Raw genomic sequence first — 18,226 nt, forward strand, 5'->3', positions numbered from 1 at the left:
ACGATCTCGGCTCACTGCAAGTTCCGCCTCCCAGGTTCACGCCGTTCTCCTGCCTCAGCCTCCGGAGTAGCAGGGACTATAGGCGCCCGCCACCAGGCCCGGCTAATTTTTTTGTATTTTTAGTAGAGACGGGGTTTCACCGCGTTAGCCAGGATGGTCTCGATCTCCCGACCTTGTGATCCGCCCGCCTCGGCCTCCCAAAGTGCTGGGATTACAGGCGTGAGCCACCGCACCCGCCTGAATTTGACTCTTTTTAACTCAATTGAATGTGTATTTAGAGAACCTGGAATGTGAGAGATACCGTATTGCAGCAGTCCCCAACCTTTTTCACACCAAGGACCAGTTTCGTGGAAGACAGTTTTTCCATGGACTGGGGGAGCAGGGGCAGGGAATGTTTGGGGATGACTCAAGTGCATTACATTTATTGTGCACTTTATTTCTGTTGTTATTACTGCACTGTAATGTAGAACGAAATAATTATACAACTCACCATAATGTAGAATCAGTAGGAGCCCTGAGCTTGTTTTCCTGCAACTAGACGGTCCCATCTGGGCATGATGGGAAACAGTGACAGATCATCAGGCATTAGATTCTCATAAGAAACATGCCACACAGATTGCTTGCATGCGTAGTACACAATAGGGTTCACACTCCTATGAAAATCTAACGCCACCAATGATCTGACAGGGAGGTGGAGCTTAGGCAGTAATGCCAGTGACGAGGAGCAGCTGTAAATACAGATGAAGCTTTGCTTGCTCACCTACTGCTCACCTCTTGCTGTGTGGCCCGGTTCCTAACAGGTCACGGACCCGTCCACAGACCAGTATGGGTCCACAGTCCGGGGGTTGGGGACCCCTGTTTTATAGGACACCAAAATGAAAAAGACAGACCTTGTCCTCAAGAACCCCATGGTCTAAACCCTTGGTTAAAATACAAGAACACAGGACTACAACACAGCCGAGTCCTGTAACCACTCATGAGAGGGACCAGTAATGTGCTGTGAGCCCACATCCATTTGGAGGGCAGGAGGCTCTATGAAGTGGGGTGTCGGAGGTAAGCCCTGGCAGATGAATTGAGTTCAGTCGGGAGTGAGGCCTGGAGAAGAGCAAAGGAGGCAGCAGGTCTAGGGTGCAGAAGCTGGCCCAGTTTAGCAGGAGCTTAGCAATGTCTCCAGGTAGAGGGAGGGAGCATTACAAGGGGACCTTGAGCCTTACGGGAGCACTTAGGCATTTGTATCTGACTGAACAGGAAATTGGGAGCTGTTAATGTGATTGAACAGGTGAGTGACTCAACAGGTGCTCGCTTTGCGATGAATCCAGCAGCTGTGTGTGGGATGACTAGAGACAGGAAGCAGACCTGGAAAGCGGGGAGGGATGGGAAGGGTGAGAGGCAAGCCAGAAATAGAATCAGTAGAATCCAGTGACTGATTAGGGAGGAGGAGTTACAAGACACTTAAAGGAAGAATTAGAGAAATCCAATTAAAGTCTAATAATTTATTTTCTTTTTTTTTGAGACAGAGTTTCCCTCTGTTGCCCAGGCTGGAGTGCAGTGGTGTGATCTTGGCTCACTGTAAGCTTTGCCTCTCAGGTTGAGTGATTCTCGTGCCTCCACCTCCTGGGTAGCTGGGATTACAGGCATGCGCCACTATGCTTGGCTAATTTTTGTATTTTCAGTAGAGACAGTTTCACCATGTTGGTCAAGGTGGACTCAAACTCCTGGCCTCAGGTGATCTGCCTCCCAAAGTGCTGGGATTACAGATGTGAGCCACCGTGCCCAGCCTAATAATTTCCAGCAGTATTCATGATGATCTAAGTCTGTTTTTCTAAGAATAAACTGGCTTGTTTTAGTTCAGCCCTGGATACCAGTGGCCGTAACTTATATTTCTATACAAAGATTAAAGATAGTAATGTGTAGATACCCTGAGTTTTCAGTTTAATTTTAATCTTGTGGTTATAACTGAGATTTCAACATCTTTCTAAATTGTTAAATATAGATAAATGATAAAGGTATCCAGATGCTACTCTAAGTCCTGAGGATACAGCAAGTGAGCAAAACACGCAAAAACCTTTTATCATAGAGCTTTCATTCTAGTGGGAAAACAGGAAATCAGTTACTTAGTAGTGACGAGAGGTTTGGAGAAAAAAGGAAGTGGGGACATGGAATGGGCAGTGCCAGGTTGGGGTGGGAGTCTGCAGTTTTAAACAGGGAGGGCACCACTAAGGTGGTGTCATTTGAACAAGAGCTCAAGGGGGCAAGGGAGTCTTGTAGACAGCAGGCATAGTGGGTCAAAGGCAGAGTGTCCTTAAAAAAAAAGGGTGGGAGTGTCCCTGGCATGGTAGAGGAGGAGCACAGAGTTGATGTAGCGGGAGGAGATCGGCTCAGAGAGAGATGGGCCAGCCATACAGGGCAGGAGGGACCCAGCACTTCCTTTACTTAACATTTACCATAAAGATGCTTACTGAAACAAAATGTATAGTCAGTAAACTACATATACACAGTTTCAAAAAGAAATACACATATTACCGAACGGGTAATCTAAAACAAATAATAGGAAAGTAATTTTTAATCACATAGATGTAACATGTAAATGCTCTGACACTCCCCCCATGAGCAAATTCTGTGCCTGTTGATGCAGGTGGAGACAAGGGCAGGACAGTTTACCACCATAGCCATGGCAACTGGATTTCCAAGATGGTGAACTGTTCTTGGTAGTGTTTCAAACAAAAGAAGTATAGCCTTACCTGCCTTACACAGTGGTTACGTTCGGAGAAAATTCAGTATATTATGAAAAAGTACATTTGTGCTTATGTGTAAAACAGACTGTAGGCTCAGATAATTAGTAAAGGGTTTTGACCCGTGAGAATGTCTGGCAGGACATTAGAGTGGCATGCAGATGCAGGGCAATCCTTGATTGTGCAGGACCACTAGCATCCCTGGTCCCCCACACTTAGTGCCTGTAAAGTCCCCTAGTCTCTGTGACCACCAGAAAATACCTTCATCGATTTCCCAAGCATTCCCTAGGGAGCTGTGCCCTCCCTGTGGATACCACTGGTGTAGGGCCTAGCGGCTGGTGTGAGGACATTGGCTTTTTCTCAGCCTTTGGAGGAACCTGAGGCAAGGAGCGACATGCCCTGTTGTTCTGGACTGAATATTTGTGTCATCCTTCTACTACCATTCATAAGCTGAAGCCCTAGCCCTTGGTGTGATGGTACTTAGAGAGGGGGCTTTTGGGAGATAATCATGAAGGTGGGGCCCTTAGGATGGATGAGTGTCCTTATGAGAAGGGAGAGACCAGAGCTTGTTCATTCTGTCTTCACCATGTGAGGACATGGTGAGAAGGTGGCTGTCTGCAAGCCAAGAAGAGAGCCCTCGCCAGAAACCAATCTCAGACTTCCGGCTTCCAGAACCATAAGAAATAAATGTCTGTTGTTCAAGCCCCCTAGTCTATGATATTTTGTTATAGTAGTCTGAGCCGAGTAAGGCACATGGCCTCCACTTTACAAGATCAACAAGTGCTGTGTTGAAACTGAACAGATGGGGCCAGGAAGAAGCTGGGAGGCCAGGCAGGGGTGTATTACACTAGTGCACACAAGAGAGGATACTAGCCTGGGTCTGAGTCTCAAGGAGGGATTCAGAGTTGAATGGAATAAACTTACTGATGCAAACACGTACCTTTAACTCACCACACTGGGGTTCTTCAGAATAGAGGCCTGCGACTTCATTCGGCTGTTTACTTTTTTCAGGAGCCAACAAACTGGGCTTTTTTTTTTTTCTTTCTGTGTTGGTTTGGCAGGTGCTTTTGTTCCTTAGTCAAATGTGTTGTGGTTCCCAGAAATGGAGGTTTCTTACACCAAAGTGGCAAATTATACCTAACAGAGAAAATGCGTTTTATTTTCTGGAACTCATTTGGGTTGTGACATTTTACTTTAGGGGCCATCCTTCTAAGCAGTGGTTTTGTAACTGTAGTCTGTCTTTCTCTAAAACCTCACCAGTGAATATAGTTGAATACATTTCATCTCTGTACTTTTAGACCAAATGCAAACTGAGAATGTTGCCATCACGTTTTGTTTTAGATTAGCTTGCTTTGGCCTGATGGAGTTGAGAGGACTTTCTTTAATATTTCCAGGGCTGGTGTAGGCTTCTTGAGCTCACCTTGAAATACTAGTTAATGCTGATTTTTAACACTCAAATCCCCATCAAATTACAGGTTATTCTTTAGTAACCATGCTCCGTTATCTTCTGTCTCCTTTCCAATAATAGTAGGCATGAAGGGCTGGGTCAAATTAGAACCATTCTTTAGTAATCATAAAAATCTGCTAAATATGCAGTATGACTCCTCTCCTAGCCAGCTGGGCCCAGACTCCTGAGATGTCCCTTGAGTGGACATTTAGATAAATGATAAAGCTATCTAGATACTACTCTAGGTTCTGAGTATATAGCAGGTGAACAAAACAGGACATAATACTGGAGATTTCTTTGGAGGGAAGAGTCAGAACAAAGTTATTTGAAATTTGAAGACAATTTGATTCTCACATGAGTGTCTCTTTCTAAACCTGTGCCTCTTGCCACAGTTCCTCCCTGTGCCGACAGAATCATGGCCAAGCAGTCTAGAAGCTAGAGAAAATAGAATGATGCTGTGCTACTTCCCCCTTGATGCCCAGTGGTCACTAAGCCCTGTCATGTAGACTGGGAAGGACCCTGCAAACCTGTCTCCTCCTATCTGGCCCCATTGCTGGTGCCTTAGCCAGGCTCTTGGCATTCATTTCCTAGGTGAATGCAACAGCCTCATGACCACCATCCATGCCCCTTCCCCCCTTAGCCCTCTCGTTCACTCATCATACTGCCCTCAGATGTACCCTCCAAAAAGACCAATTGGACCTAGCTGTACCCTGCCTGCTGAAATGCTCTTGGTGTTGTCTATAGTGGTGGCATTGCGCCTATGCCAGTGTGTGTGGTGTGTTACCTGTGAATGATGAGGACAGGACAAATAGGGAGCGTGAGCATCATCCGTGATGGGTTGACCATTTCAACAGCTGGCCCTTCACCCCTGCTAGTTTGAGAAGTGCTGCTCCACAGGGTCAAGTCTAAGCTCCTTAGTGCATGTGCGAGGCCGTTCATGGTCTCTCACCGCCGCCTGCCCCAACTCCCTGGGCTCCCTCCCTTGCCCAGCAGGTGCCCCACTTGCAGCCATGTAACTCCTTACCAGGCCTTGGAGACCTCTGGCCTTTGCTCATGCTCCCTTTCCACCAGCAGCCTGCAATGTTAGACAAGCTCCTGTTCATCTGTGAAGACCCCTTCCCAGATTGCCTCCCTGGCTTCTCAAGCAGGGTGAGCCACTTTTTTGTCTGGGTTCTGGAGGTGCTTTTTCCGCACCCTCTGTTGTGGCACTTCTGGCTTGTGTTGTAAATTTTTGTTCTCATTTGCTTCCTAGTGGATTTCTACCTCCTTGCTGGGGCTTTGGGCAGCCAGGATGCTCAGTAAATGTCCGAGGCACTTGATGCTGTCTTGGGTCCCAGAACTCTTCTGCCTGGACGTCTTTTGGGAGTCCTGAGAAACAGATGGGACTTGACTGCCTTCTCAGGATGAATTTTTTGTTGCTTGTATCATAGTCATGACAGTTTTTGGTTGTGGTTTCTAATCTTGAGTTTTGCATGGCTTTTGGTGGTTGGTTTTTCTGTCCTGCGCTTTAGGCAGCGTGTGTGTGACTCTGGAAGAGTTGGAGATCCATCCTCAGAAGTGCAATGGAAACATAAGAAGGGGAAATTGTGGAAAGTGATGATGTTTTGTTAACAGATCTAATCTGTTTTCTCTCAAGGACTTTTCTAGGCTTACAGTATGCATCATCTACCTTTCTACTTCACTGCTTAAATATAAGAAAAGTGTTTGTTTCCTCTCCATTCTTGTGAAGGATTGAAAATTAAGTTTTATGAGAGGGACTGTGAGAGAAACCTGTTTTTGCTTTTGAGCATCTTGATAATGTGTTGGTTCTTTCTTTTTTTGTATTTTACTTTTAAACATAGAAAGTTTAAAACATACCCAAATGTAGAAGTATTATATAAAGAACCCCCATGTACTCATCACTCAGCTTCAACAGGGACTGGCTTGTAACTAGCCTTGTTCTCCTGCAGCCCCACTCACTTTCCTCCCTTATTTTTGGGACTTGCTTCAAAGTAATGCATTTCTCATTTCAGATGGCTCCTCTTAGCAGCTGCTACACACGTAGTAGTGTGGATCTCAGCTCCGATGAGTCATCTTTGCAGCATTGGTTGGTGTGTGTTGGAATATAGTTGTGATTGTTGAAGTACATGGATAAAGTGCCTTATTTTGTCTGTAACTTAGTTACCTGTCCCTTTGTTCACTTTTGAGCATCTGGTTCGATGGCACCCCATCACTCAGGAATGAATTCTGTGAAGTTATGACATCCTGAGAGGCACTTGGACACAGGCTGTACTGTTGAATTGTCTTCAGTGCCTTCGTGATTGATTATAACATTCAGTGTGTTTTTTGGCCTGAGTTACTTCTGCCAAGGTGGAGATGAATGAGAACGCGGTAGAATTCAGCTGCCTTTAGTATGGGCAGTTTTCTGGGTTACTTGGTCATTTCTACATGATCATCTTTGTCAAATGTGACATTTAATGACTTATGGAGGTTACCTCCAAAGAAAACTTGTTACATCCTTTTCCAGTTCTGCTGAGATGAGAATTTGGGTAGCTTTTGATTAGATGTCTCAAAAAAAAATGCTTTCCTTATGACAGCTGAACTGTAAAGAATGTCTGAGACTTTCTCTCTTACAATTTGGATATAACAGCTTTAATGGGAGTTTATGGCTTAGGTTAATGAAGTGCTTTTTCTCTGGAGGGAAGGAATGAGCTGCCACTGGGGAGAAATACTCCCTAATTGGGCCACTCGACTGTATGAAACATATTTGGGAGACTGAAGGTTTGAGTTAAGGAAGGGTGAATGGCTTTGTTTCTGCCAGTAATTTTTTTTAAAAAAATAAGAAAACAGTATTAGAACCTTAAACACATTCTTGAGAAAATAGCAGTTGTTTACCTCATTCAGACTACGCCTTTCTAGTTTCACTGTTACCTGTCAGCCAGGGTTAAAATCTCCGTGTCACCTTTAACTCATTCCTTTCTCCCACTGCATTTATCTAGACAGGGCTCCGTTTTGCTGATACTCTTTTCCCTCCCATCTGTTTCTGACTCCCCTCCTCACTTGTCCCTCCTCCCTGACTCGGGTCTGTCTGTTGTAGCACCTTTGTGATTCCTTCTCCCCTTTTTCCTTCATTTTGTGCCTTGATGCCCACCTGTCTAACTAGCCTTCAGAGGCTTGTACAGGTTGAGTATTCCTTACCTGAAATGATTGGGACCTGAAGTGTTTCTGATTTTGGATTTTTTCAGGTTTGGAATATTTGCATTATATTTACCAGTTGAACATCTCAAATCTGAAAATCTGAAATCCAAGATGTTCCAATGAGCATTTCCTTTGTGCATCACGTTAGCGCTCAGGCTTCAGATTTTGGAACATTTCAGATTTTGAATTTTCGGATTTGGGTTGCTCACCCTGTGTCACTTTCCTCTTTTTTCTTTCTTTTTTTTTTTTTTTTTTTGAGACTGACTCTCACTCTGTCGCCCAGGCTGTAGTGCAGTGGCGCAATCTCGGCTCACTGCAAGCTCCGCCTCCCGGGTTCACGCCATTCTCCTGCCTCAGCCTCCTGAGTAGCTGGGATTACAGGCGCCCGCCACCACGCCCGGCTAATTTTTTGTATTTTTAGTAGAGACGAGGTTTCACCGTGTTAGCCAAGATGGTTTCAATCTCCTGACCTCATGATCTGCCTGCCTCGGCCTCCTAAAGTTCTGGGATTACAGGCGTGAGCCACCGCGCCCGGCCCACATTCTTCTTTTTCTCAGAGGCTTCCAGTTGGACTATTCCACATCACAAAGTTTTCAAGGCTTTCTTCCCCATGGTGTCACTGCCTACAGTCCAGCCTCATTTGTGTTCTTCCTCAGGAGGAACATGTCACATTTGCTGAGCCTGTGTCCTCTGTCCCATGAACACAGTGACAGTTTTTCACTCATGTTTTCTTGTCATCCCTGTGCTCGGGGCCGGCTGCCTTTATGAGGGTTTTCTGCTCCAGGTATTCTGGTCCCCACCTAGGAAAGCCTGTGGTGCGTGCCCCATGTTCTAGCAGTTCGTTATGTATGGTTCATGTATATTAGCTTTGTAACTCAAACCATAAGCTCCCTTCTTTATCCTGCATGGCACTTAACAGAGAACCCAGCTGAAGCAGATGTCTGACAATTATTTCTGAGATGTGTTTGGCGCATCTCAACAGAAAGTTACTAGTAGCAGGATTGTCAGTCCTCTTCCTCCTGGCGGGGGTGGGTAATGGGGATGTGTGCGCGTAGAGGATTACACAGACTACAAAGCAGTTGAGACTTCATCTCTGCTCTTTGGGTCCTTAAATACCTTTCAAAGGGCCAACCCAGAACACTTAAAATCACTGCTAGGGGTACACTTAGAAGGGACTGGTTTGGGGACTTCCTAACTGTGTGGTGATATCTTAGCTGTACAGGACAGAGAGCTGATTTCCAGTGCTGCATTATGGGGATCAGACAAAGGTGGTCAGATGGGGTCAGAAAGAACAAGGTGGAAGAGGGCAGTAAAGCCAGAGGTCATCTAGATTCTACCGGAAAAGCAAAAGCAGTATGTTCCAAAAATATCTGTGCTCATCTGGGAGGGAGAAGGGAAGGATCTTACAAGGCTCCTTGAGCTCCAGTCAAGTGAGCAACCTGTTCTTGTGGCTTCTGTAATCAAAGGGATCTTATTTCTTCCTACATGGAAGGAAGTGTGCCCAGAGCTACCTCCAGAGAGAGGCCATCAATCTTGAAGTCTGGTTTGAAACAATTATTTAAATTTTGGTTGATTTCATCAAAGACATTTTTCTGTTCAGCTGACTTATCACCCCATGTTTTCCCCATTCCCTCACGAATTCTGCCAACCTTGTGTTTAGGGAAGCCTGGGATGGTCCTGATGGGGTCCTTCATGCTCTTAACATGGGTTTCCCTTCAGTCTCTGTGCCCTGTGCAACTGGAAAAGCAGGCTTTGCAGAATTATGCCACAGGTGAGAGCAGGAGGAACAGGCCATTCTCTCCAACCTATTGCAGATGTTTACCTGAAATAGCTTCTGTTTTTAGCTTTTTTTTTCCTTTTAACTTTTCATTTTATAAAAACTTTATACATACCCCAAATTAAGGAGAGTAGTATCATGAAACCATGTACCCAGCGCCCAGCTTCAGTAATGATCAGCACGTGGTAATCCCCGTCCCTCTCCCTTAAATACTTTTCAAAAGAGCCAACCCAGAACATTTGCAATCACTGCTAGAGGTACACTTAAAAGGGACTGGTTTGGGGACTTTCTAACTGAGTTTCTAGATTGTGCGACTGGGTGGAAGTGGAACCCACCAGCCAATCTGGGGAATGTGAACCGAGGAGCAGGTCCTGGGGATATGACCTTGGGTTGAGACAGCCATAGCAGTTGCAAGTGGGACTGGGTCAGGAGTCCAAGGGAGAACATTGTCAGATGCCATGTGGAGGATTTGCAAGTGTTGGTTTTGGTCATGGGAACTTGACAGTGGTAGTTCTGATCTTATTCTGAGAGTAGGGGCCAGAGGGCAGTGAGTGGAGGAAGGTAAGAAGGCAGGAAAGTGGAACAGAGGATTCGGAGCAGTGTAGTTTCCCTGCATGGCTCAGTCACCCAACTTGGGTTATAGAGGCAAATTCCCTGTCTCTCCCTACAAAGTCAGCTTCCTGGGGGAGGAACCTAGGAATCAACATTCTAAAAATTCCATAGGAATCTCTAATACATTGCTGGTGGAAATATAAAACAGTACTACCACTTTTGCAAACTGTTTGTCAGTTTCTTGCCAAATGTAAACAATATGATACAGCCAGTCCTCCTCCTTAAGTGTTTTAACAAATGAAAATAGGGCGGGGCATGGTGGCTCACACCTGTAATCCCAGCACTTTGGGAGGCCAGGGCGGGTGAATCATGAGGTCAGGAATTCAAGACCAGCCTGACCAATAGGTGAAACCCCGTCTCTACTAAAAATACAAAAATTAGCTGGGTGTGGTGGTGCACGCTGTAGTCCCAGCTACTCGGGAGGCTGAAGCAGGAGAATCACTTGAACCCAGGAGGTGGAGGTTGCAGTGAGCTGAGATTGTGCCACTGCACTCCAGCCTAGGCGACAGAGCTAGACTCCATCTCAAAAGAAAAAAAAAAAAAAAGAAAGAAAAAGAAAAGAAATGAAAATAGGTCCAAATAAAGACTCCTACACAAATGTTCACAGCAGCTTTATTCACACCAGCCAAAAAAATAGAAGCAACTCAAATGTCCCTCAGCAGGTAAATAGGTAAACAGATTGTGGTAAATTCTTATAGTAGAATACTATTCAGCAATAAAAAGAGCGAACTATGATACACACAACAATATGGATGGATATCTAAGATATTATGTGAAATAAAGAGGCCAGGCACAAATGAGTATCTATGACGTGGTCATTTGTGAAATTTTAGAACAAACAAAATGAACTGGTGCTTATCTGGAGCAGGATTCGGGAGTGTTGAATCCAAAGGGATATGAAAAAATGTTTTAGGGTGATGGAAATGTTCTGTATCTTGATGGTAAAGATAGTTACATGGGTGTGTGTATTTTTCAAGATTCATTGAACTGTAAACTTAAAATGGATGCATTTTGGAGGAAAAGGAGAGTGTACAGAAGAGTGGGCAGAGCCAAGGGGTTTTTGTATTTACAGGCAAAGGAGGAGTTGAAGATCCTTGGAGACAGGATCTAGTGTGAGTGTGAAATACCTATGAGTAAGAAGACAAAAGCATTGTCCCTTTATAGAGATGTGAAAGGAAGGGTGGAGCTGAGCAAATGTAGAATGCAAAGGGTAGGAAGTTTCAGTGAGCTCACTCAGTTTCCCTTAATTTCCCCTGTAACACAGAAGGCAGAGTCATTTGTGGAGAGACAGGAACCTTGGGGCAAGGATTAGTTTGAAATACCAGCTACAGGGGTGAGAACAGAAGTCAGCCAGGATCTCCTAGTGGCAGGGGCCTAGCTGGCCACACCATGGAGATACCGTGTATGATGGTATCTCCACAAATGATCGTAGTGTTTTCTACAGCCATGCTCAGAAGCCTGGGTGGAGGAACAGCAACTGCTATGCAGATCCTGGGTTCAGGGTGAGTAGAGCTTATCTGCTGGATTATTAAAAGTGATCAACAATGGATTTCCAGGCTGAGCAAGAGTGGAAGTAGGAAAGAAACTGCTCTAGTTTGAATATTTGACCCTCCAAACCTCATGTTGAAATTTGATTCCCAGTGATGGAGGTGGAGCCTAATGGGAAGTGTTTGGGTCTTGGGGGTGGATCTCTCATGAATGGCTTGGTGCTGTCCTCACTGTAGTGAGTCCTCACCCTATTAGTTCCTGTGAGAGCTGCTTGTTAAAAAGAGCCTGGCACCTTCTCCCCTCTCTCTTGCTGCTTCTCTTGCCCTGCGATCTCTGTGCACGCCAGCTCCCCTTTGCCTTCTGCCACTAGTGGAAGCAGCCAGAAGCCTTCATCAGAGGCAGATGCCAGTGCCATGCTTCTTGCACAGCCTGCAGAACCGTGAGCCAAATAAACCTCTTTTCTTTATAAATTACCCAGCCTCAGGTATTCCTTTATAGGAACACAAACAGACTAAGACAGCAAATGGCACTTAATTGCTCCATTCAACAAATACATTGGTTACCACCTGTGTGTCAGGTATTGTTTTAGATCCCTGGGAAGATGCAGATAACAAAAAAATAAATCCCAACCCTCAGTGGCCAGAGTCAGGCATTAAGTAAGCAATAAAATATACAGAACTACAGAGGTGGTAAGTGACATGGAGAAAAATTAAGCAGGGAAGAAGGGTTGGAAATCCTGGGCAGTAGGAGGTGATCATGGGAGACCTCTCTGAGATGCCAACAGTTGATCAAAGACCTAAGCAAAGGAACAGCCAGTGCAAAGGTCCCAAGGCAGGGTCAGGCCTGGCAGTGCTTGTTGAATACTTGGAGGCCCGCATGGATGGCATGGAGTGTGTGGGAAATAGTGGGAGATTATTAGAGGGTGACAGGTTGAAAGGGAGGGACTGCTTGGGATTTACGAGCTGCTGTGTAAACACTGACCTTCACTGAGTGAGATGGGGAACCACCAAAGGATTTTGAGTGACAGAGAAGCTTAATCTGATTTATGCCTTTCAAAGGATCACTCTTCTCAGTGTCAAGGCATTGACTCACAGTCTTGACAAACATTTAATCCACATAGAGATGCCCCATGAGGTTGATGTTATCTCTATTTTTTTTCCTTATGATGAGGAAATTGAGGCTCCGCGAGCTTAAGTAACTTTGCCAAGGTCATTCAGCTGGTGATTGGCAGAGCCAGGATTTACACCTTCGTTTGTCTGATTCCAAAGACCACACAGATAAGGAGAGGAGGGAAGACAAAGGGTTCCAATGGTGTTGAAGGGAATGGAAATAGGACACAGAACTATGATTGGCATCGAAATAGACCACAGAGTTTGGCAACCGATAGCATGTGTTAGGGAGAAATAGATGTCAACAGTGTCATCTGAGTCATGGCTGTCTTCTAGGAAAATGGTGGTACTGTCAATAAAATACGGTAGTCAGGAGTAGAAGCCAGCCTGGGCAAAAGACAGAGGGTGTGACTTGGGCAAGCAGAGGCTGAGGTGTTGGTGGGAAGTAGTGGATGTGTCCAGTTGATCCAGAGAGAGGACCTGGGAGAGAGGACCCAGGAGAGGGGAGCCTAGAACCCCACTGTGGTTAGGGTGGAAGTTAAAGAGAGGCATGTGCTCTCTGAGTGAGAAGAAAGGCTGAAGGGAGAAGCTGGCAATGTTCCTTCCTGTGTGGAGGAGGGAGTGGGGACAAAAATTCACTGCTTTTGGGGACAGAAATGTTTAAAACTTTACCCTTATGAACTTGGACAAAGGAAAGATGTGGACGTCTGTTTTGTCATTTGAGCTTAAAGAGGTGATTTAGATTAGCACAATAGCCTAGCAATGAGCATCTCCTGACCTCACCCAGGATGTCAGTTCCTGCAGGTATAAAGCTTGTGCCATTCCAGGCCTCAGCTGGACACACGATGGGGGCTGGGGAATGGAGTTGAGGCCGGTGACTGCTCCCAGGGGATCAGTGAGCAGGTTTGTTTCTTTCCCGTGTTAATCCCGGGAGACCAAACCTTTATTTCAGCTACATTTTCCCATATCTGTACCTTTACCAGATAACCTTACCTTTACCTTTACCTTACATAACAGTCACTTTTTATACTTTTGAAGTAACTCCCCCCAATTTTTTTTTTTTCTGAAAGTAAAACAACTTGGTGACATTGGCTTTTATTCTTATCAGGCCCCATATAGATAGTGGCTTATTTTACAGCAGTATTTGTTTACATCCCTACAGGCAGGACAGTGTTTCTTTTCACATGGCTGAAAACTTTTTTTTTTAAAGCAAGAATCTTGCCTGATACCAGTTCTCATTATTAAATCAAAACCACTTTTTCATGTTGTTCTTTCATTGCACATTTTCAGATAATGCTCTTTGTTTTTATTTTTGCTGACTTTCCAAAGATTTTTCTCTTTAATCTTTTTTAATATGAAAAACTTTAAGCATATGTACAGAGCGTAGTAAAATAACACTCCAGGGTTCCCATTTCTCATCTTTAACTGTTATCAGCAGCCTGCCACTTTTTGTTTTATCTGCCCTCCCCACCCCCATGTAATTATTTTCTGTAGTATTTTAAAGCAAATCTTGAATTCAGATGATTCTTAAAGAAAAACATTTACAGAGTTAGGTCATTGTTACATTTCAGAAGCCAAGCAGCAGTGTGTCTGTCTCTGTCAGAACTGTCGTAATAATTGCGTCTTTACCTGGCCTGCAGCTTTGAAGAGGCTTATTCCAGGTACTTATTTTACTGAGTGGATGGGAAATGCTAAGACAACCATAAGGTCCTCCTACTGGAGTTTATCTTCTCCTAAGCCTAGAAAAAAAAAATCACAGTTCTTAAACACCAATGTAGTTGTCCCAGGAATCTTCCCCTGTCTCCTGCCGATGTCCTGAATCTTAACTGGAACCTTCCTGGTACAGAGCACATCTTGGGACCTGAGGCCTCAGTGTCAGGTGACCAGTGGCTAAGCTATAGAAAACCAGGAAAATCTGCATCTGAAGACAAGTCTGTGAGACTGAGCAAACACTGTACAGCAAAGATCAGGTTAGGAACAGGAATTTAAGTCATATTGGTCTCCATGTCTTGTTTCTGGTGAATTGCTGGAATTTGGCTGCGTCCTCTTAATCTGCGTTTATCTGTGATACCTTTAAGTGGCTGAAACAAACAAAAAAGATGCCATTTACTGCCATGTTTTCTTCGGAATATGATATTCTTGCTCTTCTTGACTTGCGTGGCTTCAGGCCCGTGTTAAGGTAACTGGGTTATTGCACCTTGACTAGCTTGTTTGAGTAGGATGAGTGTGGTGTGCCTTTATTTCCTGTCTCTTGCATCAGTCTGTTTGTGAGAGTGTACCGAGAGGTGATTAATGGGGAAGATAAACATATGCTTACTGACTGAAAGTTCTTCCTGTTTCCTAAAGTGTTTTTGGTTTAGTGAATTGTTTGTTTGCTGCCCACAGACCACATATGGTGTGTGTACCTGTTATTATGAACACCATATGCCTTTGTATAGGAGCTGGGCTTTTAAGCAAAGTCAACATATGATAAGGCTTAAAAGATTTTCCTTCATCCAGTAATTGGATGGATTGGACAGCTGTCTGTCACCATAAGCAGAGCCTACAGAGTCTGGAATTCTGCATACAAAATCATATAAGAATACTTGCTGTTCTTGCCCCCAGAGCTTAAGTTGTGTACAGCAAGGCTGTGGGGTTTTGGTTGCTGGAAATACCTCATCGCTGTGAATCTCCTGCCTGCGGACGTATAGATCTCTCACTACACAGTGCTGCTGTGCCAGTGTTCATGCTCTCTCACTGCCACCACCATCTGCCCCTGGAATCAGGAGCTTCCTCTTGCTTTGTGCCAAGGAAAATCTAGGGAGGGAAGAATTCTGCCATTAATTGCTGCAAATGTAAAATTGACTTAGAGAAAAAAACACGCTCTCAATTTAAAAAGAAATGCCTGCTCTTGCAGAAATTTTAAGATATAGAAAAGGTTGGGGGGAGTTGCATTTCCAACAAGGATAATTTACAATTAGCATTTTTGATCTTTCCATCTAGTTAGGTACATTGAAGCCTTTCCCCATAGTTGCATTAATACTGTATGTACAATGTTATCTCTTCTCCTGAACATACTAGCGTAGGTTTGTTTATGTCTTAAAACTTTATTAGCCCTCTTAGAAGCCTTAATTTTTTGCCCAGGGGACATTCTGTAATTTAACCATATTATTGAGTAGGTCATTTGTAATGCTGCTACATACACATCTTTGTACAAAAACCATTTTCTATACTTTATATTATCTTTAAATTAGATTTTATAGAAATGCAATGGGTGGGCCAAAGGGAATGAACACTTGGAGGCTCTAGGATTGCCGCTCCAAAGAGGTGTATCCATTTGCTATCCAATCGATGTCAGTTCTTAAACCAGTTTTACTTTTCCTAATGGGAATATGTAGAGCTACTCCAGGCATCAGACAAGGTAATGATTTAGGTTTTAGAAGTCCTTGAGGTGTCAGATAGTGATGCTCTGACCCCTTGTCCACTGTGGGTGGTGGCTGGTTCTTCCTTCTGCATCCATCCCCCAAATTATATGCAGGTTTCTTGAAAGCTGTTCTGGTCTCAGTTCTCTATCCAGCCTCGGTGACTATCCAAGAGCTTACATTTGCTCACTGTGGATATGTTTTCTAAAAGATATGCATGATGATGCAAACGTGCATATAACCTTCACGTACACTAGACCATGTAGGTTAACATGGGGGAGAAAGTTATTACCAGTACAACTTGACCTGGTCCTGGGAAGCCTCTGGGAATCTTGACATTTTGGGATGTTTCTGATGATGCCTTTGTTATTCTTTTGCACAGATCCAGTCCTGCAGGTCCCAACGCATGTGGAAGAGTAAGTTTTCTGATTTGCTCAGTACTTCCCTTAAATTCAGTCTTCATTCAATCAGTGTTGAGGCCAATTGCTGGGAGTGCATATATGTGTAAGTTTGAGGAATAACAGTGAGTGACATATAAAGTCTTACAGGTGCTATGATGAAAGCCTGTATTGAGGAGGAGGTCGTCAGTTTCCTGGGGGAGAAGGGTAGTGGTTTTAAAAAGGCTTATTTGAGTTGAAACTCAAGTTGAGCTTTGAGCTTAAACTTCCAAAGTCCTCAGGGGGACTGGACCTCTTCCTCTTTGCTGTGTCATATCATGGAGAAAAAAGGTGAATGTGACCTGCTACTGCAGTGTGTGTGTTGGAGTAAAAGATGGATAGCGCCTGTAAGAGCCTTAAATGATGGCGCAACCTAAGTAAAGGAACAATTCAGCCAAGAGTTTCTGAGGGACTGTAGTTATAGTTCAGTCTTTAGCAGATTAACTTGACAAAAGACCACTTCACATCTGCTTCGAGGGAAGCTACTGACAGAGAGACCTTGATCTGTCCCCTTGGCGGGTTCTCTCTGATGTCAAGCCATTAGAGTCTGCTTTTATTGCCTCCAGTTAAACAAAAAATATCTCTTGAAAACTAAAAGCAGATTTGTTCTACCTGTTTATGTACCATGCTATGCTATTAAATATTAATGGCTGAAGTTCTATATACAATTGATGTAGAAATTGAAAAGTGGACTTGCTGGGTCCTTTTCACATATTTTGCCTTCATCCAGAGCGCTTTGACCAAATGATGATTTGTCTTCTGTGGTTTTGTATGATTTCTCCTTTCAGGCTGCTTTTCTCCAGTTGAGGATAGTGTTTAGCACCATAGGGGTATTTTACTTATCTGTGGTTGAATTGAGAGAGAATAGTGGATGGAATTGTCTTATATACTCACTTATACACCCACACACAACCACCCCCCACTCTCTATTCCTCCATCATGGGTTCGCATGGCTTTGATGTGTTGTTCCGTGCCCTGGACTGTAATTTATCTTTGATACTTATTATTTAATCTCTAGGCCTGCCTTTCTCCCAGATCCTAATGATGGCAGCCTGTATACGCTTGGAAGCAAGAATAATGAAGGCCTGACAGTGAGTATATTTAGCTTCTTTTTGTACTCCAGGGGTTCTAGACCAGCAGTCCTTAAGTGTGTCTGCACAGTGTCTTACTGTGTCTCCCACCCGGAGCTTTTAAAAACAACCCCTGGGGATTCTGATTCAGGTGATCTAGAGGGGAGCCTGGGCATCAGTCTTTTCAGAGAGCTTCCTAAATGAGCTTTTGAATGTGGTGCCAGAGTTCAGAAACACAGATGCAGACCAGCAGGTTCTCATGGCCCAGCCCATACACTGGAGGATATAGTGTTAGGAACAGAGTTTGCTCTAACTGGTGACCCTCACCTTAGGAGGGAGGGATATAGGGGAAATGCTGTCTCCACCTGCCCCACCTTCCAATGACTCCTTAGGGGAGTCATGTGTTATTCCATCCTCATCTCCATTTGAGAATCTAAACCAGTGGTTTTCAGCCTTAGTTATACATTATAATAACCTGGAATTCGAAAAAACAGCATTGGGACCTAGAACATAGAGCCCAATCCTAGAAGGTCCCGATTTAATTGATCTAAGTCATCAGGACTTTTTTTTTTTTTTTTTTTTTTTGAGATGGAGTCTCACCCTGTCGCCCAGGGTGGAGTGCAGTGGCACGATCTCGGCTCACTGGAAGCTCCGCCTCCCGGATTCACACCATTCTCCTGCCTCAGCCTCCCGAGTAGCTGGGACTACAGGCACCCGCCATCATGCCTGGCTAATTTTTGTATTTTTAGTAGAGACAGGGTTTCACTGTGTTAGCCAGGATGGTCTCGATCTCCTGACCTCGTGATCCGCCCGCCTTGGCCTCCCAAAGTGCTGAGATTACAGGCGTGAGCCACCACCACCCAGCTTACAGTGTTTTTGCAATAAATGGTGTAGGTCAATTGGGATATCCATATAGGAATGACAGTCTTGACTCCTACCCCCCACAACACATATCAAATCAGTTCCAGATAGATCA

The 18,226-nt window shown here is 44.4% G+C and overlaps 1 protein-coding gene across 2 annotated transcripts in view; it reads left to right on the plus strand.

The window, feature by feature from the left end:
• The window catches only part of ERN1 (endoplasmic reticulum to nucleus signaling 1), a 91,193-nt gene that overhangs the window by 33,903 nt on the left and 39,064 nt on the right, over positions 1-18,226 (plus strand). For both annotated transcript variants that reach the window (XM_008012106.3, XM_037993524.2), the window contains exons 3-4: positions 16,126-16,159; positions 17,199-17,271. In XM_008012106.3, the coding sequence (XP_008010297.2) occupies positions 16,126-16,159; positions 17,199-17,271 (107 nt within the window). The remainder of the gene's footprint in view (positions 1-16,125; positions 16,160-17,198; positions 17,272-18,226) is intronic.

This window comes from Chlorocebus sabaeus, chromosome 16 (assembly GCF_047675955.1).
Source record: "Chlorocebus sabaeus isolate Y175 chromosome 16, mChlSab1.0.hap1, whole genome shotgun sequence".
Classification (NCBI taxonomy): Eukaryota; Metazoa; Chordata; class Mammalia; order Primates; family Cercopithecidae; genus Chlorocebus; species Chlorocebus sabaeus.